The 23,977-nt window shown below is 48.2% G+C and overlaps 1 protein-coding gene across 1 annotated transcript; it reads right to left on the bottom strand.

Moving 5' to 3' along the window:
* Positions 1 to 608: 608 nt before the first annotated feature.
* Positions 609 to 23,505, bottom strand: tnip2 (TNFAIP3 interacting protein 2). Its single transcript, XM_033018370.1, has 6 exons — positions 22,492 to 23,505; positions 13,247 to 13,549; positions 10,163 to 10,243; positions 9,315 to 9,647; positions 4,279 to 4,398; positions 609 to 1,169 (listed from the first exon to the last, which is right to left on the bottom strand). The coding sequence occupies exons 1-6, from the start codon at positions 22,870 to 22,872 to the stop codon at positions 903 to 905; spliced, it is 1,485 nt and encodes a 494-aa protein (XP_032874261.1). The 5' UTR covers positions 22,873 to 23,505; the 3' UTR covers positions 609 to 902.
* Positions 23,506 to 23,977: the final 472 nt, after the last annotated feature.

The raw sequence follows: 23,977 nt of genomic DNA, 5'->3' as shown, positions 1-23,977 counted from the left end.
ACAGGTTGGAGACGATCCAATCTCTCACTCACCAGCGGGCACCTCTGCCTCAACATTCTCATAAGTAAACAAAAAGAGACAAAGTGCTGGATAGCGCAGCGGTAGAGTTGCTTCCTCACAGTGCCAGAGACCCAGGTTTCAACCTGACTATGGGTGCTGTCTGTACAGAATTTGTACTTTCTCTCCGGGTGCTCCGGTTTCTTTCCACACTGCAAAGATGTAAAGGTTTGTAGGTTAATTTGTTCATAAGTGATTGGAGCAGAATTAGGCCAGTCGGCCTGTCACGTCTACTCTGCTATTCAATCATGGCTGATCAATCTTTCCCTCTTAGCCTCATTCTCCTGCCTTCTCCCCGTAACCCCTGACACCCGAACTAAACAAGAACTTGAGAGGCAACTTTCACACAGAGGGTGATGGGTATATGAAACGAGCTGCCATAGGAGGCAGGCACTCAATATTTAAAAGGCATTTGGACAGGTACGTGGATAGGAAAGGTTTCGAGGGATGTGGGCCAAATGCAGATGGGACTAGTGTGGATGGGGCATATAGGTGAGCATGGACTAGTTGGGGTGAAGGGCCTGTTTCCATGCTGTATGACTCTGTGACTCCAACTTGGGTGAATGGGTGATTGAAAGTCGGCATGGACTTGATGGGTTGAATGGACTGTTTAAAACGTTTGGTGCAAGGTGAATGAGATCTCTGGAGAACATGGCGAGGCAAAGTTTTGTGTCGGGTCCCTTCTGCTGGGCAGGTTCCCACCAGTGCCTGGTTCAAACACATTTCAACTTGCGTCCTTGCTCCCCCACCATGGGAAGCCCATGCCGCGTTCCCCTGGGAGAAGGCTGGTGGAAGGTCCGTGGCCCAGGGTTTGCGGGAGAGGGGGTGTTGGGGGCGATGGAGGTTCACTGGCAGCACTCGGCGATGTGCCTCAGGCATTCCTCGCTGACCTCGTCGTTGAACAGCCTCATGCACTTGGGACACTGGAGGAGCCCCTGAGGCCTCGGCTCGGACCCCGGGCTCCTGGTGGAAGGGTCCAGCGAGCACGGGCTATCCCCAAGGTGCGGCGCTGACCATTCTGCTCCGTTACCCAACATGGGGCTCGCCGAGACCACCTCCAGCCGGCAAGCACTGGTGTTGCCATGGTGACTGGCACCAGACTCATGGAGCTTCTGCAGGGTGAAAGAAGAGATGAGCGATCAATTGAAGTTCAGACAAAATACACAACAAATGTCAAACTTCTGTAGATGCATAGTTACAATGCATTGGTGAGGCTGCATTTAGAGTACTGTGTTCAGTTTCAGTCACTAGGATTTTGGAAAGATGTTGTTGTAGCTGAAGATTTATGATTTATTTGCCAGGACACGAGGGCCTGAGCTACAGGGAGAGGTAGGGCAGGCTTGGACTCTATTCCTTGGAGTGCAGGAGTCTTTTGCCTGGAGTGAGGGAATTGAGAACGAAGAGACATAGTCTTAAGGTGAGGGGGGAAAGATTTAATTGGAACCTATTAAATCGGTGTGTGTCTGGAACGGGCTGCTGGAGAAGGTAGTTGAGGCAGGCACTATCGAGACATTTAAGAAACATTTAGACAGGGATAGGATGGGTTTAGAGAGATATGGGACAGATACAGGCAGGTGAGACGTGTAGAATGGGCATGTTAGGTGGTGTGGGCAAACTGGGCCAAAAGGCCTGTTTCCACGCTGAAGGACTGAGATATCTGGTACTCCTCCACTTCCTTAGAAAGCTTTGGATGTTTGACATGTCCCCAATGACTCTAACATAGAAAGCATTTTACCAGAATGCATCACAGCTTGGTTTAGCAACAGCAAGACATTGCAGCGAATTGCAGACGCAGCCCAGACCATCAGACAAACCAACCTCCCTTCCATTGATTCCATCTATACTTCCCGCTGCCACAGCAAGGCCACCAGCACAATCAAGGATGAGTCTCACCCCGGTCACTCCCTCTTCTCCCCACTCCCATCAGGCAAGAGGTGCAGAAGTGTAAAAATGCACACTTCCAGTTTCAAGGACAGTTTTTTCCCCGCTATTATCAGGCAACTGAACCATCCTATCACCAACTAGAGAGCGGTCCTGACCTCCCATCTATCCCTTGGACTATTTTTAATTAGACTTTACTGGACTGAAATAACTAATCCTTTTGTTAGACAAAAATGCTGGAGAAACTCAGCGGGTGAGGCAGCATCTCTGGAGCGAAGGAAATAGGCAACGTTTCGGGTCGAAACCCTTCTTCAGACTGAACCCTTCTTCAGGCTGTTCAGACTGAAGAACGGTTTCGACCCTAAACGTTGCCTATTTCCTTCGCTCCATAGAAGCAGCCTCACCCGCTGAGTTTCTGCAGCATTTTTGTCTACCTTCGATTTTCCAGCATCCGCAGTTCCTTCTTAAACATAAATAAATAACTAATCCCTTTATTCTGTGTCTGTACACTGTCAACCACTGGGACTGTAATCATGTATAATCTTTTAGCGGGGCTGGATAGCACAACAAAAGTTTTCCACTGTACTTTGGTACACGTGACAATAAGCTAAACTAAACATGGAGAGAGCGGTGACTGGATGCATCGCTGCCTGGTTTAGTTTCTTGATCACCCGAGAGCGAAGGAGGCGGCTGCAGAAAGTGGTGAACGCTGGCTGCCCAGTCCATCAGAGTTACTGACCTCCCCACCATCAAAGGGATCTATAGGAAGTGCTGCCTGAAGAAGGTAACTAAGATTAAAGACCCACACCACTCGGGCCATGCTCTCGTCTCTCTGCTACCATCAGGAAGAAGGTCCAGGAGCTGGAAAATCGTACCTTTCAAGTTCAAGCGCAGCTTCTTCATGTCAACCATCAGGTTCTTGAACCATCCTGCAGAACCCTACCTCAGCTACAAAGCACTATTGTCTTTGTTTTGGTTGCACTACGGTTTTGTACTATTATAAGTGTGCAACAACCGGATAATGGGCTCTAAGAAATAGCAGATGCAGATGGAGTAACTCAGGCAGTGTAATAGCAGGTCAAGCAGCATCCCTGGAGAACGTCACCTATTGTGACATTTCAGGTCTGGACCCTTCTTCAGACTGGTTGCATGGGATGGGGGAGAAAGTGGAAGAGAGGAGGGGCAGGACAAAGCCTGGCAAGGGATGTGGGAGGGGGGGGGATTGATAGGCAGATAGTTGGACAACGGAATGAGATGAAGTGTGAAAGGTAAGGATAGAAGGTGTATGAGGCCGGTGGAAGGGGTGAAATAGGTGTGCGAGTCCAGGTGGGGCGTAGGGAGAGGGGGAGAGAAGTGGCTGGGGGCTTGTTTGTAGCCTAGTTACCTAAATTTGGAGAATTAAATCTTCATGCCGTTGGGGTGTAAGCCACCCTCACCCTCACTGTTCCTCCAGTTCGCGTGTGGCCTCACTCTAACAGTGGAGGGGGCCCAGGACAGAAAGATCAGTGAGGGATGGGAAGGGGAGTTAAAATAGTTAGCAACCAGAAGATCCAGCAGACATTGGCAGACTGAGCACAAGTATTCGGCGAAATGGCCACCGAGTCTACGCTTGGGCCCACCGATGTTCCCCCAGTTGGTGCATAGGGTCACTCCAGTAATGGAGGAGGCATGGTTCTTTTGTTTTGTTTGGCAAGGGAGAAGTATTGACCATATGACTGGGACAACACGGTCTGGCCCACACAACGGGGTCTTTTATGTCCAGATGAGATGGCCAGGTTTTGACGTAGGATAGCACCGGTGACCGGGCAGCACTCCGGGGGAGTATTGACCCAAAGTTGGTGCTCCACCCCCAGGGGCTTGGAGCACACTCCCCACGGACCATAAGTCATAGGCGCAGAATTAGGCCATTCAGCCCATCGGGTCTACTCCGCCATTCAATCATGGCTGGTCTATCTTTCCCTCTCAATCCCATTTTCCTGCCTTCTCCCCATAACCTATAACATCCTTACTAATGACAAACCTGCCAATCTCCTCCTTAAACATATCCAATGACTTGGCCTCTGCAGCTGTCTGTGACAATGCATTCCACAGATTCACCACCCTCTGGCCAAAGTGAGCCCTTCTCAGCTCTTTTCTAAAGGTACATTCTTTTATTCCAAGGCAGAGAGCTCTGGTCCTAGACGCTCCAACTAGTGGAAACATAACTCTCTATGTCCACTCCATCCCGGCTTTTCCCTATCTGGTAAGTTTCAATGAGGTCCCCCCGCCCCTCATCCAATCGCAGGATAGCTTGCTGCCGGGTGCCAACTGGGCCGAGCCGCGTCTCGTCGCCCGGGTTACCTGTTTCCTCGGCAGCTGGAGCCCGACTCGAGCCAGTTCCTCCTCCAGCTCCTGAATCCTGCTCTGGGCACGCTCCCGGTCTTCCCGTTCCGACCTGAAGTCTTCCTTGTAGACCAACACCTGGAATGAATGAAAGACACAAAGTCTTAGACACAAGGAACTGCGGTTGCCGATTTGCAGAAAAAGACACATAGTGCTGGAGTAACTCAGCGGGTCAGGCAGCATCTCACTGGAGGACATCATTCACTCAATCAATCAATCAACTCTGAGAACAGCATTGTATCCAGGTAACGGGGTGAGGCCAGTGGATGCTGGCATTCAAGATCATAGAGTTGTCGAGCATGGCCCTTCAGCCCACCTTGTCCATGCTGCCTGAGTCAGCATTCTAGGCTGGCCCCATTTGCCAGCATTTGGTCCACTTCCATCTAAATCCTTCCTATCCATGACCCCCACCTCATGAGGCAGCTTCCTTAAATGAAGAGTAGAAGGCAATAAAAAGATTGCTAAAGTAAGTTCATAGGTTCTAGGAGCAGAATTGGGCCATTCGGCAAATCAAGTGTACTCCATCTTTCCCTCTCAACTTCCTTCTCCTGCCTTCGCCCCATAACCCTTACTAATCAAGAATTTGTCAATCTTCATCGTGAAAATATCAATTCCACAGATTCACCACCCCCTGACTAAAATAAATTATTTCTAAAGATACGTCCTTTTATTCTGAGGCTGTGCTCTCTGGTCCTAGACTCTCCCACTAGTGGAAACATCCTCTCCACATCCACTCTCTCCTGGCTTTTCACTATTCGGTAAGTTTCAATGAGGTGTCCCCTCATCCTTCTAAACTCCAGCGAGTAGAGGCCCAGTGCAGTCAAACGATCGTCATATGTTAACCCTATCATTCCTGCGATCCTAGCGAGTTAAAAAAATTATCCATATCCCTTGGTGAGATTGCTGCCTTCAGATTCTCATAATAACTTCAGCCCGGGGCATCACCTTGTTACTGTTTAAATCAATGCCTTATCCGTTGTCTTGGGGAGACGTAAAAATCCCCTCGCATTAACTGACGTCGAGCAGGGAGTTTCCAACGTCCTGGTCAATATTGAGTTGTGAACACAACCCAGTCCGTCACAGACCTGCTTGCCTTCCCCATCCCTCTTGACTTCATCCACACTTCATGCATTTCAAGAAATCAACCAATATAAAGACCGCCTGTACACCCGCCACTCCCTCTTCTCCCTTTCATGTCGGGTAGAAGGTACAAAAGCTTGAAAGCACATACTAGCAGATTCGAGAAAAGCTTCTTCCCTGCTGTTATCAGACTTGAATGGACCTCTCATATGCTTAAAAAGAGAGCAATCAACGGGTCAGGTAGCGTCCCTGGAGAACGTGGATCGGTGATTTCTGGGGTCGGGACCCGACCCGAAATGTCACCTATCCATGTTCTCCTGAGATGCTGCCTGACGCGCTGATTCACTCCAGCACTTTGTGACTATCTTTGGTATAAACCAGCATCTGCAGTTCTTTGTTTTTACAAGAATGCTGCATGGATTAGAGGGTTTTGGCTACAGGGAGAAATTGGATAGACTTAGTTTCCTCTGGAACGTTGGAATTTGAAGGGAGCCTTGATAGAAGTATGTAAAATTATGAGAGGCACAGATAAGGTAGACAGTCAAAACCTTTTTCCCCAGGGTGGAAATGTCCAACACTCGAGGGGATAACTATAAGATAAGAGGGGGAATGTTTAATGGGGACGTGCTGAACAAGCTTTTTTTTTTTTAACATAGAGAGTGGTGAGCACCAGGAACACTTTGCCACGGGTGGTGGTGGAGGCAAAAGTCAAGAGCGTTTTATTGTCATGTGTCCCAGATAGGACAATGAAATTCTTGCTTGCTGCAGCACAGCAGAATATGTAAACATAATACAGAACAGGAGATAAAAGTTCAGTGTGCCTATATACCATAGACCATATATGTACACAATAAATAAACAGATAAAGTGCAATAGACTGTTATTGTTCAGAGCTTGTTTGTTATCGTATTTAGTAGCCTGATGGCTGTGGGGATGAAGCTGTTCTTGAACCTGGATGTTCCAGATTTCAAGCTCAAGTACGATAGTGGTGTTTAAGAGGTTTTTAGACATGCGCATGGAAGTGCAGGGAATAGAGGGATATGTATCATGTACAGGCAATGAGATCAGTGTCACTCAGATGGGAGGTCAGGACTGCTCTCTAGTTGGTGATAGGATGTTCATAAGTTATAGGAACAGAATTTGACCATTCGGCCCATCAAGTCTACTCACTCATGACTGATATATCTTTCCGTCTCAAACCCATTCTCCCGCCTTCTCCCCATAACCTCTGACACCCTTACTAATCAAGAATCTGTCAATCTCTGGTTAGTTCAGTTGCTTGATAGCAGCTGGGAAGAAAGTGTCCCTGAATCTGGAGGGGTGTGTGTTTTCACACTTCTGTCCTCTTGCCTGACGAGAGTGGGGAGAAGAGGGAGTGGCCAGGGCGAGGCTGGCCCTTGGTTGCGCTGGTGGCCTTGATTAGGCAGCGTGGTGTAAATGGAAGGGAAGTTGGTTTGTGTGATAGTCTGGGCTACGTCCGCAACTCTTGGATGGAACTGTTCCCAAACTAGGTGTGATGCATCCCAATAAGATACTTTCTACAGCGCATCTGTGGAAGTTGGTGAGAGTTGTTTGGGACATGCCGAACTTCTTAAGCCTTTTGGTTGGTCCAGGCCAAGTTACTGATGATATTTATTCATAGGAACTTGAAGCTTTTGATCATCTCTACTTAGGCTACTAATGTAGATTGAGTCGCTTCCTGAAGTCTTAGTCTTGCTGATGATAAAGTCAAAGAGAGAGGTCGTCCTCTCTTCTCTCTTCTCTCCTCTCCCCTCCCGTCAGGCAGAAGATACAAACGCATGAAAGCATGTACCACCAGATACAGGAACAGCTTTCTTGTTGTTATCAGACTCTTGAATGGACCTCTCATAAGCCGAGACAAAATTCCCCGATCTTCCTATCTACCTCATCATGTCCCTTCCCCTTTTCAGGCACCCACCAGTCTCCATGTTAAACAATTTGCCCCGCACATAGTTTTTAAACTCTCTTCCTCTCACCTTAAAACTATACTCTCTAGTTTATGACATTTCCACCCTGGAGAAAAAGATTCTGACTCTCTACTATATCTCCACCTCATACATTTATACACTTCCATCATACCTCGCCTCAACCTCTGACACTCCAGTGAAAACAATCCAATCTGTCCGACCTCCCCTTATAGCCGTTATCCTGGCAGCATCCTGGTAAACCTCTTCCACATCCTCTCCAAGGCCTCCATGTCCTTCCTGCAATGGGGTGACCTAAACCTCTATCATGTCTGAGTCTCCCCTCAAACTTTGATGTTCCAGAGAAAACAATCCAAGTTTCTCCAATCTCTTTTTTATCGCTAATACGGTCTAGAAATCCAGGCAACATTATGGTGAATTCATCTACACCTTTTCCAAAGCCTTCACATCTCTCCTGTTGCCTGAACGGGGGTCATGGAAGAGCCAGGCGCATGGCCTCGCAGCACCAGAGACCCGGGTTCGATCCTGACCTTGAGTAATATGTGTGTGGGAGTCCTCCCTGTGATTGCGTGGGGTTCCTCTGCTTTCCTCCCACATTCCAAAGATGTGTGGGTTTGTAGGTTAATTGGTCTCTATAAATTGCCCCTAGTGCGTAGGGAGTGGGTGTGAAAGTGGGATGACATTGAACTAATGTGAACAGGTGATTGATTGGTGGTTGGCATGGACTTGGTGGGCCGAAAGGCCTATTTCCGTGGTGTATATTCTAAACTAAACCTTCTGTCCGGGAGGTAGAGATAGGTTCTCTCACAACATCTTTCATGCTGTTAATCAGTCCCCTGAATGGACCTCTCTTGTGTTGAGGTTGGATTCCTTATCTACCTGGGGGAGAACTCTGCACTTCAAAAAAAAATCTGACCCTTTGTGTGAAAAGGTTACCCATCAGATTCCTATAAAATCTTTCCTATAAAACCTATGCCCTCTGGTTCTCGATTCCCCTACTCTAGGCAAGAGACTGTGTGTTTTACCCAATCTATTCCTGGATGGATTGGAAGAGGGTTGGGGAATAGCAGAGAACAGTTTGTGGAGAGTATACATGGGAGAAGGCCAAGATTGCAACAGGAAGAACTCACCCACGCCATAGGCTTGTTCTTAGAACCAAGCATCAGGCAAAGAGAGGTGATTTACTTCTGTTTTACTTAAAGGACTGGGGAACTTGTCAGCACAAAAGAACATTTTCAGTCTCTGTGAATGAACCGTAGTTTCGGGGACTTCGTGAATTAAGGAAGATGTTCCCAAACATTACCTCATTCATTCGTAGACTCATTTTTAGTTTAGTCTAGTCTGGAAACAGGTCCTTCGGCTCGCCGAGTCCGCGTCGCCCTACGGTCACCCATTCACACAGGTTCTATTTTATTCCACTTTGTCATTCACTCCCTACACACGAGGGATAATTTACTGAGGCCAATTAACCTACAAACCCACACGTCTTTGGGATGTGGGAGGAAACCGGAGCACCTGCAGGAAACCCACTCGGTCACAGGGAGAACATGCAAACTTCGTACGTTCACCACCCATGGTCAGGATCAAACCTGCATCTCTGGCGCTATGAAGCAGCAGATCTACCCCTGCGCCACTGTGCCGTCGCTTGTATTTTAGAGGCAACTGTGTGGCCAATGCTGCGAGGAGACGTAATCTGCATTAACTGAGGAGGCTACAGTTAACTAAACGCGTCTACATCCTATCAGATGCATCACTCCCTGGTTTGCAGAGTTGTGGATGTAGCCCAGTCCATTACACAGACCAGACTCCCCACCACTGACTTCATCGGAAAAGCAGGGGTAAAACAAATGTAAAATTAAACTTAGTAAGAATTTCCAGTCACACCACATATGACAATGACACACTTCTTCACTCGGGTGTGTTTAACAGCGGGAGTTGCGGGATTCGAACCGTGACTCGCTACCGTACCTGTTGTTCCAACATCTGCACGCGCTCCCTGGCGAGCCTGCTGACGGCCTGCAGGTCGTTCAGTTGCTTGCGGAGCTGGTGGCTGACGGTCCTCTCCTTGTCCAGCCCGTCCCTGCAGCCCGCCAGGCACTGGCACTCCTTCAGCTTCTCCTCCAGCAGGCCGTTGAGCCTGGCAATCTCCTGCTGCAGCATGTCCCCGCTGGCCTGGGGGGCTCCGAACCCTGCCGGCTGCCCCAGCCGGGACTTCAGCTCCTTCAGCTCCAGGTGAAGCCTCTTCACGTGGTCCTCACGGCCGATGTCGTACTTCTGCCACTTGGTGTTCAGATCTTCCACCTGCCGATGGACCGAAGAGACAGGAAACCATCACATTAATGGGCAGCCTGTAGAGCCGAGACAGCATCAGAGACACGGGTTCGATCCTGACCTGGGGTGCCACCCTCCGTGTAAATACATTGCCCTGCACATCTCCTTTAAATTTTGCCTCTCTCACCTTAAAGCTATGCCCTCTAGCATTTGATTTTTCCACCTTGTGGAAAAAGGTTCTGACTCTCTACCATGTCTATGTTTCTCATAATTTTATATTCTCCTTTCAGGTCTCCCTGCATCCTCCACTTTCCTGAGAAAATGATCCAAGTTTGCCCAAACTCTCCCTGGAGAAGTTCATAAGTCATAGGAACAGAATTAGGCTATTCGGCCCATCGAGACAGCTCCGTCATTCCATCATGGTGGAACCATTGTTGAGCTGGAGGAAGTGGCAGGTGAGGGCAGCGATACCGCAGAGGGATTTGGGAGGAGTTTTAATGGCGGTGAGCTCCCTTCAACATGGAAGAAACACGGATCTCACTCACGTAAGTAACTTTCTGTTTCAGAACGCTGTTCTCTTCTTGAACTCTCGACAGGGCGGTCTCGGTTGTATCTCCTTGTCGCAGCTATTGAGACAAAGGGAGAACTTTGGTTACAAGTTGGCATCAAAGCAGAATTGGGCCCTGAATTTTGCTCTAATGTTACCGTAGGAACTTACACACCATGACGTTATTCTGAAAGATAACCAGGAAATACCCTAAAAACTCAGCAGGTCACCAGGACGTTCAATGGTTTATAAATGATACTTTATTTGTCACATGTGCAACTGCACAGTGAATTTATTTCTGTATATTTACACATGCAGGCGCCGTCTTGTTCTGGCACCATTTCCAAAGTCCAGTCCACCGTGCGCTCGGTCCACTGGAGCAGTTCCTGTTCCAGGCAAGCACCAGGCTCCTGCCGGGCCTCTCTCCGTTACCCGTGAAACGACGTCCCTCTCCTCGCCCGGCCATCTTTGTGTCCTTGGGGCGCCTCCTGCAGCATTTTGAGGCACTGTAGGCCCTACCCCGGTTCACCCTCCGCGCGTCTGACCTCTCCAGCAGCTCCCTCCCGGTTCCATGGTCTGCCGAGCCTTCAGGCTGGTTCCTGGATCCAGGGCTGTTACCTGGGGTTGTGTGCTTTGAATTTTCGGACGAGGTAAGATAGTCTGGGGCATTTTTGTTTAAAGTGTAGGAGGTTGGGGGGGTGGGGTGACCTTACTGAGGTTTACAACATCATGAGAGCCATGGATAAAGTGATCGCTCACAGTCTTTTCCCCAGGATAGAAGATTCGAAAACTAGAGAGCATAGGTTTAAGGTGAGAGATTGAAGAAGGAATCTCAGGGGGCAACTTTTTCAGAGGGGAGTCTGTATCTGGAAAGATCTGCCAGAGGAAACCATAGAGGCGGATGCAATTAGATTTTTAAAGACATTTAAACAAGCATATGGAGAGAATGGGTTTAGAGGGCCATGGGCCAAATGCAGGCAAATTGGACAAACCCAATATGCCAGCTTAGTTGGCATGGACAAGGTGGGCCGAAGGGCCTACATTAAAAATAAGATGATAACCAGTGAGAAGGTGGACTGTTCAATGGAATTTGTGCTAGGAGTCTGGGGATGTAGTCGAGGTACTAAACGGGAAGACTAAAGTGTAAAGATAGTTTGAGATTAAGTAGGAGGAGATGTTGGGGCTCCTGAAGAGCATTAAGGTGGATAAATCCCCAGAACCTGATGGATCTATCCCAGGCTGTTGAGAGAAGAGATAATGGGAGTCTTGATGAAGATCTTTGCGTCTTCTCTAGCTACAGGCGAGGTCCCAGAGTACTGGACAGTAATGTTGTTACTGCTGGAGCTGATGTTGTTCCTTTGTTGAAGAGAAGTGGAGAGAATCCAGGGAATTACAAGCTAGTGAGCCACATGTCAACCATAGGGAAGCTATTGGAGATGATTCTTCGGGATAGGATTCACCCCCATTTGGAAGAGAATGGGTTAATTTGGGACAGTGAGCATGGTTTAGTACACGTACGTCATGTGTTACTGCCTTGATTGAGTTATTTTGAGGAGGTGCCGAAGGTGATCGATGAGCAAGGAGCATCTGACCTCGTGTTTGTCGCTGTTACATTTATAAGTCACTTTCTGTAGCCTTGTTCATGTTGCTGGAAAGCCCCGTCATTAATCAAATCAGATCAAGACCGGGGAAGGGAAAGTCCACGTTCCTATGCTGAGGCCACCTCTGTTTAGTTTAGTTAAGTTTGGTTCACGTATACAGCATGGAAACAGACCCTTTGGCCCACGGAGTCCATGCTGACCTTTTCACTGCAGAACGTATCCTTGCTCAAACCCCCCTGCAAAGGTGGTCAACATACTATTTGTCTTGATTCATTCATTGATAGATTCAGCGTGGAAGCAGGATTTGATCAAAAGAATGAGAACTTTAAAAGTAAACACACACACACACACGTTTCCAACCCATTCCTTGCAAAACAGATCGTTGAGGGGAATCTTGACTATTCAGAACTTCTAGTTGGAGGATTGAGTGAACGACACAGCTCACAAACAGACCCTTCAATCCTCTGAGTTTACGCCGACCATCGATCACTCAATCACATCCTAATGGGTCTGTCCCACTTAGGCAACTTTGTAGGCGACTGCAGGAGACTATGCGGTCGCCACTTGTTCGCAGTTGGTTGCCGGGGAGTCGCCTTCATGGTCGTGAGGAGTTCCTGCATTATGGGAACTAGTTGCAGCCTCATTATGGTCGCCGCAAATTTTTCAACATGTTGAAAGATTAGCGTTGACCAGAATGAAGCCGCCATGGAGAGTAGCGAGATTTCTCGTGCCGTAGGTGGGTCGCCAGGAGGTCGAAGGTTCTCGTAGGTTGTAGCCAGTGCTGACCGGTGAATTTCATTGGCTCATTGGGGAAAAAAAGGTAAGCAGTAGATTTCAGAACCAAGGATAATCGACCGGTAATGTTCAATGTCCGCCGAGCTTCACAGCCGTGTATCTCTGGCTTCTTAAAAGTTGTCTCCACCCCTTCTCACCCCTCTCCCCCCCTCTTTTAAAAAGGCTTACGTGACCTTTCCCGTACACTGTGCTTTCACCGTCTTAATTGCAGCGCCAACATTCCTGTTCATTGTGGTGTGTGTCTGTATCACATTGGCTTTGCACCGTGTGAATTTCACTCAGACAGCGCTCCCCCCGCTTGCCCTGTCTCTGCCTGCATAACGGGCTGGTGAAGGTGTGTGTGTGTGTGCGTGCGTGCGTGCGTGTGCGTGTGTGTTCCACTCTGATGGTCGCCGTTCCAGTCGACCTCACCATAACACTCCATCTCTCTGTCACTCCCTCCATAACACTGCCACACTACCTTACACTCTCCCCATCACTCTCTCACCACCTCCATCACTCCCTCACCCATTCACCCCTTCCATCTCCATCCTTCCCTTCCCCCTCCATCACCCCATCACTCACCACCTCCATCACAGTCCCACCCCCTTCGTCCCCCACCTCCACCCTCACACCCCTTGCCCCCTCCCTACCCCCCTTGCTCCATCACCCCCTCCCTCCTCCTTTGCCCCCCTCGCCCCCATCACCTCAGTGACCCTGTCGGTGGGCCCTGCTTGCTCCGTGTCACTGGGCCGCTCTCTCTGCCGCTCCAGCTGCTGCGCCAGCTGCTGACACATGTTGGCCGTGCCAGCCAGACGCAGCTGTAGCTGCTCGCTCTGCTCCGCCAGGGATCGGCACCACACCTCCCGCATGGCCTGCTGCCGCTCCTGCTCCTGCAGCGCCCGCCGCAGGCCCACTATCTCAGCATCCTTCTCATACGGAGACCGGCCCAGCATCTGCTCCACCAGCTGCTGCTCCTCCCTCAGCAGCCGCTGAGCCTCACGCAGTTCCTGGGGGGGGGGGGACACACACACACACAGACCCGTCAATGGACTCCAACCTCAGTCTCTGCGGTTAATGAACAAAGCCTCGAGTCCCAGGGTCAGGGAGACTCAGCGTGAATCTCAGAATCAGACTCGGGGACACAAGGAGTGAGGGAGAGAGAGAGAGAAAGTCACAGAATCACAAAGAGAGAGGCACAGTCTCAGGGAGATGGAGAGAGAGAGAGAGGAAGGAACACAGGGTGAGGTACCGTCTCCGGGCAAGTCTAGGGCAAGGGCATCACAGAGATACACACAGTCACAGAAATACAGACACAATCCCCTCGGCCCAACTCAATCAACATGTCCCATCTACACTAGTCCTACCTGCCTGCATTTGGCCCATATCCTTACAAACCTATCCGATCCATTTACCTGTCCAAATGTCTTTTAATTGTCACAGTGCCTGCCCCAACCACCTACTCCACCAGCTCGTTCCATATACCAACCATCTCAGGTTCCTATTAAATCTTTCCCCTCTCACCTGAAACCTATGTCATCTGGTTCTTAATTAGCCTACCCTGGGTAAAACATGATATGTGTTCACCCTATTTGTTCCCCTCTATATGATCACCCCTCAGCCTCCTGCGCTCAAAGGAATAAAGTGCCTGCCCAACCTCTCCCTGTAGCTCAGACCCTCAAATCCTGGCAAAGTCCTTGTGAAATTTCTCTACACCCTTTCCAGCTTAACAACATCCTTCCTATAGCAGTGTGAGCAGAACTGAACACAATACTCCAAATGTGACCTCACCAATGTCCTGTACAAATGTATCATAACATCCCAACTTCTGTACTCAATTCCCTGAAGGCCAATGTACCGAACGCCTTCTTGACCAACCTGTCTTCTCTGCACTCTTTCCAGCTTCCTCCAGTACTTTGCTTTGGGCTCAGGATTCCAGCATCTGCAGTTCCTGGTCTCACCAGGGAGAACTCCTGAGGTCCTCCTCAACTAGTAACCCTAAGCTGCTTTTTGCTCTGTTCTCCCTGGAGCCTGGAGCTAAGTCAGAACATCTAAGTCAGAGCAGGCTAGGACTCCATTCTCTGTAGCACAAGAGGATGAGGGATGATGTTATAGATTTGTACAAAATCACGAGAGGAATAGATTGGGTAAATGCCCAGAGTTGGGGAATCGAGAACCAGATGACGTAGGTTTAAGGGGGGGCGAAAAGAGAAGATTTAACAGGGACCTAAGGGGCAACTTTTTTTTTTTACACAAAAGGTGGTGGGTGTATGGACCAAGCTGCTGGAGAATGTAGTTGAGACAGGTACTATCACAATGTTTAAGAAGCATTTAGACAGGAACATGGATAGGATAGGATTCGAAGGATATGGGCCAAATCAGGCAGGTGGGACCATTGTGGATGGGGCACGTTGGTAGGAGCAGGCAAGTTGGGCCGAGGGGCCTGTTTCCACGCTATAAGACTCTACCTGACAATCAGCTGTCGCTGTCTTCACGCACAATGACATTTCCAACATTACCACAGGCACGGCATTTCATAAGAACCTCACGGCGACAGCCGCACCATGGGATGCCTGAGGTTTTGAAGGTGCTCTTCAAATGCAAATTCAGTGAGAAAAGCCAAGAGCTCTGGGAGCGTGGCTGGAGGAAGTGCGTTGTCATGATGCCTTGTGGCATTAGTGGTCAGAGTGTGGCATTAGTGGAGCATCAAGGAATTATAAGTGGATGATTACCAGAAAGCAAGTGCACCTCACTAAATTAATCAGCTGTTCAAATGGCCTGAATATCTTTCACCCTTGGGTAAATAGAGCATAGAATATTGAACAGGACAGCACAGGAGCTGGCCCTTCAGCCCACAATGTCTGTACTGAACAGGACGGCAACTTAAACTAATCGCATCTGCCTGCAAGTAATCCATGTGGCGTCATAGTCATAGAGTGATACAGTGTAGAAACAGGCCCTTCAGCCCAACTTGCCCACACTGGCCAACATGTCCCAGCTACATTAGTCCCACCTGCTTGCTCATGGTCCATATCCCTCAAAACTTGTCCTTTCCATGTACCTGTCTAACTGTTTCTTAAACGTTGGGATCATCCCAGCCTCAACTACCTCCTCTGGCAGCTTGTTCCATACACCCACCACCCTTTGTGTGAAAAAGCTACCCCTCAGATTCCTATTAAGTTTTCTCCCTTTCACCTTGAACCTATGTCCTCGGGTCTTCAGTTCCCTTGCTCTGGGCAAGAGATTCTGTGCATCTTCCCAATCTATTCTCTAATGATTTTATACACCCTCTATAAGATCACCCTTCATCCTCCTGCGCTCCAAGGAATAGAGACCCAGCCTACTCAACCTCTCCCTATAGCTCAGACCTTCTAGTCCTGGCAACATCTTCGTAAATCTTGTTGAATGCCTTACTGAAATCCACGTACACAGCATCTACAGCTCTGCCCTCATCGACCTTTTTGATTACGTCTTAAAAAAACTCAATCAGATTTGTGAGACACGACCTCCCATGTACAAAACCATGCTGACTATCCCTAATCAGCCCTTGCCCATCCAAACGGCTGTATAACCTATCCATCAGAATATTGTCTGGTAACTTTCCACCCACAGATGTTAAGCTCACCAGCCTATAGCTCCTAGCATTTTTCCTGCAGCCCTTCTTGAATAGAGACACAACATTTGCCACCCTCCAGTTTTCCGGCACCTCTCCTGTGTTTAAGGACGACTCGTAAATTTCAACCAGGGCTCCCGCAATTTCCACCATTCTCTGTATATTGAAGTGCTTATCTAAAAGCCCCATAAATGCCCCTATTGTGTCTGCCTTCACCACTACCTCTGGCAGGCTCCAATCACTCTCTGCGTAAAAAACCATTCCCCCACGCATCTCCTTTAAACTTTACCCCTTTTACCTTAAAGTTCTGCCCTCTTGTCTTTGACATTGCCACTCTGAAGGGAAGTCTTTGAAGATAGTCTACCCTATCTTTAGACTTTTAGACTTCAGAGGCATAGCGTGGATTCAGGCCCTTTGTCCTGTCCAGCGGTCACCTCGCACACTAGCACTATCCTACACACTCAGGACAATTTCATGTACAAACCTGTATGTCTATGGAGTGTGGGAGGAAACCGGAGCATACTGAAAAAAAACCCACGTGCATAGTCTGTGGAATTCTCTGCCTCAGAGGGCGGTGGAGGCCGGTTCTCTGGATGCTTTCAAGAGAGAGCTAGATAGGGCTCTTAAAAATAGCGGAGTCAGGGGATATGGGGAGAAGGCAGGAAGGGGGTACTGATTGGGAATGATCAGCCATGATCACATTGAATGGCTCGAAGGGCCAAATGGCCTACTCCTGCACCTATTGTCTATTGTCACTGGGAGAGCGTATAAACTCCGTACAGACAGCACCCATTGTCAGGATCGAACCTGGTTCTCAGGCACAGTAAGGCAGCAACTCTATCGCTGTGCCACCCATAATGTATGGCTCCAATAATTCTATACTTCTATCAGGTCTCCCCTCAGCCTTCGACATTCCCGAGGAACCAATCCATGCAAGTTTGTCCAACATCTACTTACACCAAATACTCTCTAATCCAGGCAGCATTTTGTACCACAGCTGCCGGATACTTTACCTTTGGTTCAATTCTACAATGTTCTTTCCTCCCTCCTCAAATCAAAGATCATTCCTTTACCCCAACTGGATTCTGTTCTCCACAAATGCAAAATCTTTAGAATTGAGCACAGGTTTGGTTGTGTAGATGAAGCAACAACTTCAGGAGGATAAAGGGTGATCTTATAGAGGTGCAGGTGTCTTATATAGTTGTCTTATAAAGGCCAGCATAGTGGCACAATGGCAGAGTTGCTGCCTTACAGCACCAGAGACCCAGGTTCAATCCTGACTACGGGTGCTGTCTGTACAGTTTGTACGTTCTCCCCATGACCTGTGAGTTTTCTCCTGGTGCTCCGCTTTCCTCCCACACTCCAAAGGCAGACAGGTTTGCAGGTTAATTGGCTTCAGTAAAATTATCCCTAGTGTGTAGTATAGTGCTCGTATGTGGGGTGATCGCTGGTCGGCGCGGACTCGGCGGGTCCAAGGGCCTGTTTCCATGCTGTATTCACAGTGGTGAAAACCAAAGATCATAAACAGATTAATCACTGAAAAATCCCTCCATAATTTGCAGGGAGAATTACTGAGATGTTGTTAAATGGAAAGCCACAGAGTCATAAAGCATGGAAATAGGCCCTTTGGCCAACTTGCAAATGCTGACACACCTGCCCCATCAAGGCAATCCCACCTGGCCACATTTGACCCATATCCCTCTAAACCTTTCCTATCCACACACCTGTCCAAATGTCTTTTAAATGTTGTTATAATACCTGCCTCAATTGTCTCCACTTATCTCCAGCTTGTTCCATATACCCACCACCGCCCATAGGTTCCTATTACATCTTTTCCCTCTCACCTTAAACCTACCCTCGGGTTCTTGATTCCCCTACTCTGGGTAAAAGACTGTGCATTCACCCTGTCAATGATCATGATCTTACACACCTCTATAAGATCACCCCTCATCCACCTGCACCCCAAGGAATAAAGTCCGAGCCTGCCCAACCTTTCCCTATAGCTCAGGCGCTCAAGTCCTGGTAACATCCTCGTAAAAGATGAATAAATATGAGAGGGTGAAAGTGTAAAGCTATAGACAAGGAAACAGCATTAACATTAGTGTGTACCCTCAGAAAAAAAGTTCCGAGGGATATGGAGAGGGGTGGAACTAGTGCAGTTGGGGCATCTTTTCGGCATGGGTAAATGTAAAGAACACTCCAAAGGGAGTGTTCCTGTGGTGTAGGATTCCATGATCATAACCAGAGGACGTAGGTTTAAGGGTTATTTGCCTCATGGGACGATCTTGAATGGGCATCTTGGTCGGCATGGATGAGTTGGGACAAAGACTCTGTCCGTCAGCTTGAATTAAAATGAAAAGGACTGCATTCCTATAGTGATTTAATCATCCTTCTCAGAGTGGGTGGCAGTGACCCGGGATCAATCCTGACCTCAGGCACTGTCTGTACGGAGTTTGCACGTTCTCCTTCCACATTCCGAAGACATGCAGGTTTGTAGGTTAATTGGTTTCTGTAAATTGTCCCCAGTGTGTCAGGTAGAACTAGTGCACTGGTAATCATTGGTCGGTGTGGACTAAATGGGCCAGAGGGGCCTTTTCTACACTATCTCTAAACTAAACTTTGTACCGAGATACAGTGGAAAAACGTTGTTTTGTGTACTATCCAGGCAAAATATGCCATATATGAGTACAATAGGTAGTGCAAAGAGGATATGTATAGAGTTAATATATAGTGTTACAGCTACAGAGAAATTGTATGGGTGATCGCTGGTCAGCGTGGACTCGGTGGGCTGAAGGGCCTGTTTCCACGCCGTTTCTCTAAACTAAACATCCCTAATGCCTGCACAGCCATTGGTGTGTTTGTGAAGAATAAATGTTGTGGTGATGTGGTAAGTTATGCCACAGTGGTTCAACATGTACGCAGTTAAGCTCCCACAGAGAGCAATGAGTGGGGCAAAGGGGAGATAGCCTCCTTGCTCATACAAACTGGGCATCAGGACCCATCTCCCTTGATCGTGCATCTCACCCAAAATGATTAGCTGAGCTTAAATTAGAGATACAGTGTGGAAACAGGCCCTTCGGCCCACCTGGTCTGTGCCGACCAGCAATCGCCCCATACACTAGCACTATCCTACACACTAGGGACAATTTACAAATTACAGAAGCCAATTAACCTACAAACCTATACCTCTTTTTGAGGTGTGGGAGGAAACTGGAGCACCCGGAGAAAACCTATGTGGTCTCGGGGAGAACGTACAAACTCTGTACAGACAGCACCCGTAGTCAGGATCGAAACCGGGTCTCTGGCGCTGCAAGGCAGTAACTCTATCGCTGCGCCACCGTGCCACCCACAAGGCCATTTGGCCCACCGAGTCTGTACTAACAATGAAGAGCAATCTATTTGGGCGGCACAGTGATGCAGCTGGTCGAGTTGAGGCCTCACAGCGCCAGAGACCCGGGTTGGATCCTGGCCTCGGCTGCTGCAAGTTCTCCCTGTGACGACGTGGGATTTCCTCCCGCTCCCCATAAAAGTGCCGGTTTGTTGGTTAATCGTTCTCTGTAATATTGATTCTTGGTGTGGAGGGAGAGGGAGGAAAAGTGGGATAACATAGAACTAATGTGAACAGGATGGTCAGCATTGACTCGGTGGGCCGAAGGGACTGTTTCCATGCTGCATCCCTAAACTAAATGGTCCCATTTATTTTTCCAGTGGTCAAGTGAGGTTAGAGGGCACAGGATTAAGGTGAGAGGGGACAGATTTAAGAGGGGACCTCAGGGGCATCCTTTTCACTGAGAAGGTAGTTAGTTGTATGTGGTACGGAATGCCAGAGGAAGCTGCAGAAATAGGTACCATTACAACTTTTAAAAGATCTTTAGACAGATTTATGGATAGGAAGGGTTGAGATGGCTATGGGCCAAATAGGACTAGCCCAGTACGCCAACTTGGTCAGCATGGTCAAGGTGGGCTGAAGGGCCTGATCCCATGCTGTACTGCTCTAAGTCACCATCCAATGTCCTTTCCCCAGGTCGGATAGAATCTGTTCCCACCTCTGAGTCTGAAGCAGGGTTCCGACCCAAAACGTCACCCATCCTTTTTCTCCAGGGATGCTGCCCGACCCGCTGAGTTACTCCAGCACTTTGTGACTATCTCTAGTAGAGACGGCTGGTTTCCCTACTACCACTCACTGCATTTAAACAATCTTTCTCCACACTTCCTTCACTCAGTCGTCACCAGTTATTAGTGAAGTAATTCACCAGGCACAGACATGACTCTCCACGTCGCCTTCTGATCACCCTCTCCTTCCCGCAGAATCATGAATTATGAAACAGGTGTCCTTCCCAGATAGTTCTTAATGACCCAGGTGGCTTTCCATATCACTGGACATCTCAAATTTTGCAGATGACACAAAGCTGGGTGGCAGTGTGAGCAGCGAGGAAGATGCTATGAGGCTGCAGAGTGACTTGGATAGGTTGGATGAGTGGGCAGATACATGGCAGATGCAGTATAATATGGATAAATGTGAGGTTATCCACTGTGGTGGCAAGAACAGGAAGGCAGATTATTATCTGAATGGTGTCAAGTTGGGAAAAGGGGAGGTGCAACAAGACCTGGGTGGCCTTGTACATCAGTCACTGAAAGTAAGCATGCAGGTACAGTAGGCAGTGAAGAAAGCAAATGGCATGTTGGCCTTCATAGCGAGAAGATTTGAGTATAGGAGCAAACAGGTCCTACTGCAGTTGTACAGGGCCTTGGTGAGACCACACGTGGAGTATTATGTGCAGTTTTTGTTCTCCTAATTTGAGGAAGGACATTTTTGCTATTGAGGGAGTGCAACATAGGTTCTCCTTGTTAATTCCCGGGATGACGGGACTGACATATGATGAAAGGATCGACTGGGCTTATAATCACTGGAATTTAGATGGGTGAGAGGGGATCTTATAGAAACATATAAAATTCTTAAGGGATTGGACAGGCTAGATGCAGGAAAAATGTTCCAGATGTTGGGGGAGTCCAGAACCGGGGGCCACATTTTAAGAATAAGGTGTAAGGCCCCCTTAGGACTGAGATGAAGAAAAACATTTTCAACCAGAGAGTTGTGAATCTGTGAAATTCTCTGCCACTGAAGACAGTGGAGGCCAATTCACTGGATGTTTTCAAGGGAGAGTTAGATACTGTACCGTATATCTCTTAGATCTAACGGAATCAAGGGATATGGGGAGAAAGCAGGAATGGGGTACTGATTTTCGATGATCAGCCATGATCATATTGAAAGGCTGTGCTGACTTGAAGGGCCGAATGGGCTACTCCTGCACCTATTTTCTATGTTTCTATGTTATCCATGTACCTGTATACATGTTTCTTAAATGTTGCGATAGTACTTATATTTAATCAGACTTTATTGAACTTATCTTGCACTAAACATTATTCTCTTTATTCTGTATCTGTGCACTGTGAATGTCATCATGTATAGTCTTTCCGCTGACTGGTTAGCATGCAACAAAATGTTTGTATTGTACCTTAATATACGTGACAATAAACTAAACTAACAGCATCAGGACTTTGAACAAGGAATTAATTAAGTTCCCCTTCTGCCGTAGTGGGAGATGATGTCAGGGACCATTGGCCTGGTACTCTGGGTGTGTTACCAGCCCAGAAATACCACCAGTGTGCATGTTTCCAATGTGGCCTCCCGTACATCGACAAGATCAAGTGTAGACTCAGCAACCGTTTCTCCAAACACTCATGCTCAGTCTGCCAAGGCCAACTCATTCTCCCGCTTGCTAACTATTGTAACTCCTCTTCCCAGGAGAGGGGGTTATAGGCAGGTGGTTGGATAAAGGCCAGAGATGATAAGACCAAAGATGTGAGATAAGTACAATTTGTCAAGCCAGAGGAAGGAATGACAGAGAGGAATATGTATGCCAGCAGGCAGGGCTGGGGAGAAGAGGTTGCTTGTAGGTTAGTAATTACCTAAAATTGGAGAATTCCTTGCATCTATAATCTACCTCTGGCTAACTCTGTCAGAAGACATAGGTTTAAGGTGGGGAAACGATTTAATAGGAACTCGAGGGCTAACATTTTTTACACAAAGGGTTGTGGGTGCATGGATCGAGATGCCGGAGGAGGTATTTCAGGTAGGGCCTATCGCAACGTTTAAGAAACAATTAGACAGATACATGGATAGGACAGGTTTGGGGGGGACACATGGGGCAAACGTAGGCAGGTGGGACGGGTGTAGATGGGACATGTTGATCGGTGTAGGCAGGTTTCCACGTTGTATAACTCTATGTGCCCCCGTTCAGTGCAGACCTGGACTCCAGTCCGGCCTTTGGGTCTCACCTGATTGAGCCGCTCCTGCTCTCTCTGGCAGTCCTGGGCCGAGTCGGCCTGCTCCTTCTTGGCCCTGTCGATCTCCTGCAGCAGACCGTCCAGCAGCGACGGCGCGACGCCGGGCTGCGGATCCCGGCCCAAGAACAAGGAGCTGCTCTGGTAAGCGGCCAGGCGGGTTTGTAACTCCTGGAGCCGAGCCTCCTTCAGCGCCAGTTGCTCGCCCAAGCGGCGCACCTCCTGCCTGGCTTCGTGGTAGAAAGTGCCGACGGTGGAACAACTCTTCAACTTGCTCTTCAGCGACCAGTTCTCATTCTGCAACTTATCCACCAGCTCCTGGAACTGCCCGAAACTCGCCATCAGTCTGTGCTCGCCGTCATTATCGACAGACATTGTGCAGGCAGAAGTCAAAGCCAAAAGAAAAATCCAAGGTCCCCAATAAAATAAAAGCAGCGAAACAAAAATGCCTGTTAAAAGTCGAGCAACGAATGTCTCCGATTAAGACATGGTTAAACTATCAAAATAAATGGAATGTTGCCTGTTAATACACTGAACCAAAAAGTATCTAAATCTTGATACATTTTACAGAAGTAACAAATGTCTAGAGAAAAAAAAGTAACCAAACCCTCGATCTTTATCTTGTTAAAATAATAAATAAAACCCTTGTGGCTAAATACTGGTTCTAGGAGCCTGATTGAAGAATTGACACAGGCAGTGAATGGGAAGATTGTTCCTGAGCAGCCACTGAATACCTTCCATCCCGTCGCCTCCGTGTCATTTCAGAATCCACCGCGCCGGGGATTTCCTCTCTGGGAATCCCCCCTCTCCCTCTCCGGATTTTTCGCGGACTTTTTTTAATTTTACCTTCTCCGGCTCACGGAGAACATCGCTCCGCTCACTAGCACGTGTCTGGTTTGTCCCAAGAAAACAAAATCTCCAACCGTGTTTCCATATGAAGAATTAAAGGCGTCAGCTTTATCAAAGTCGCTACTGGAAGGAAGTTACACGATTTTTGTGGACGCTGCGAGTGACGTTCAGACGCTTCCTTTCCTGCCCAACATGTCATGTTTACGCCGTTGTAGCAAGCAAGCCTTTCCAATCATCGACCTTTCCATCAGTTATGAGCTAAGATGTTGGTTGTGCGCAGTTCATTGTCTGCGGCTGGCTATCTTGGCGTCGTGTCAATATCTAATCAGTAATATCTTGTCCACATATAGTCAATATCTTGTGAAGATCTTGTCAAGATCAATACTCATCAACACCAATATCGTCAATATATTGTCTATTAATATCTTAATATCCCACTCTCAATGTCAATGGGAAACACAGTGGCACAGCAAGTGGGATAACAGAACTAGTGTGAACAGGTTTGGCGTGGACTTGGGCCAAAGGGCCTGTTTCAATGCTGTATCTTTCAATCAATCAATTCAATCAGTCTTTGTCAATATCAATATCTTGTGGTGAACACGGTGCTTGTTGGATTGCAGCACCTGTGAAT

This window comes from Amblyraja radiata, chromosome 3, assembly GCF_010909765.2.
Source record: "Amblyraja radiata isolate CabotCenter1 chromosome 3, sAmbRad1.1.pri, whole genome shotgun sequence".
Classification (NCBI taxonomy): Eukaryota; Metazoa; Chordata; class Chondrichthyes; order Rajiformes; family Rajidae; genus Amblyraja; species Amblyraja radiata.
This window is presented reverse-complemented; position numbering and strand designations above follow the sequence as displayed.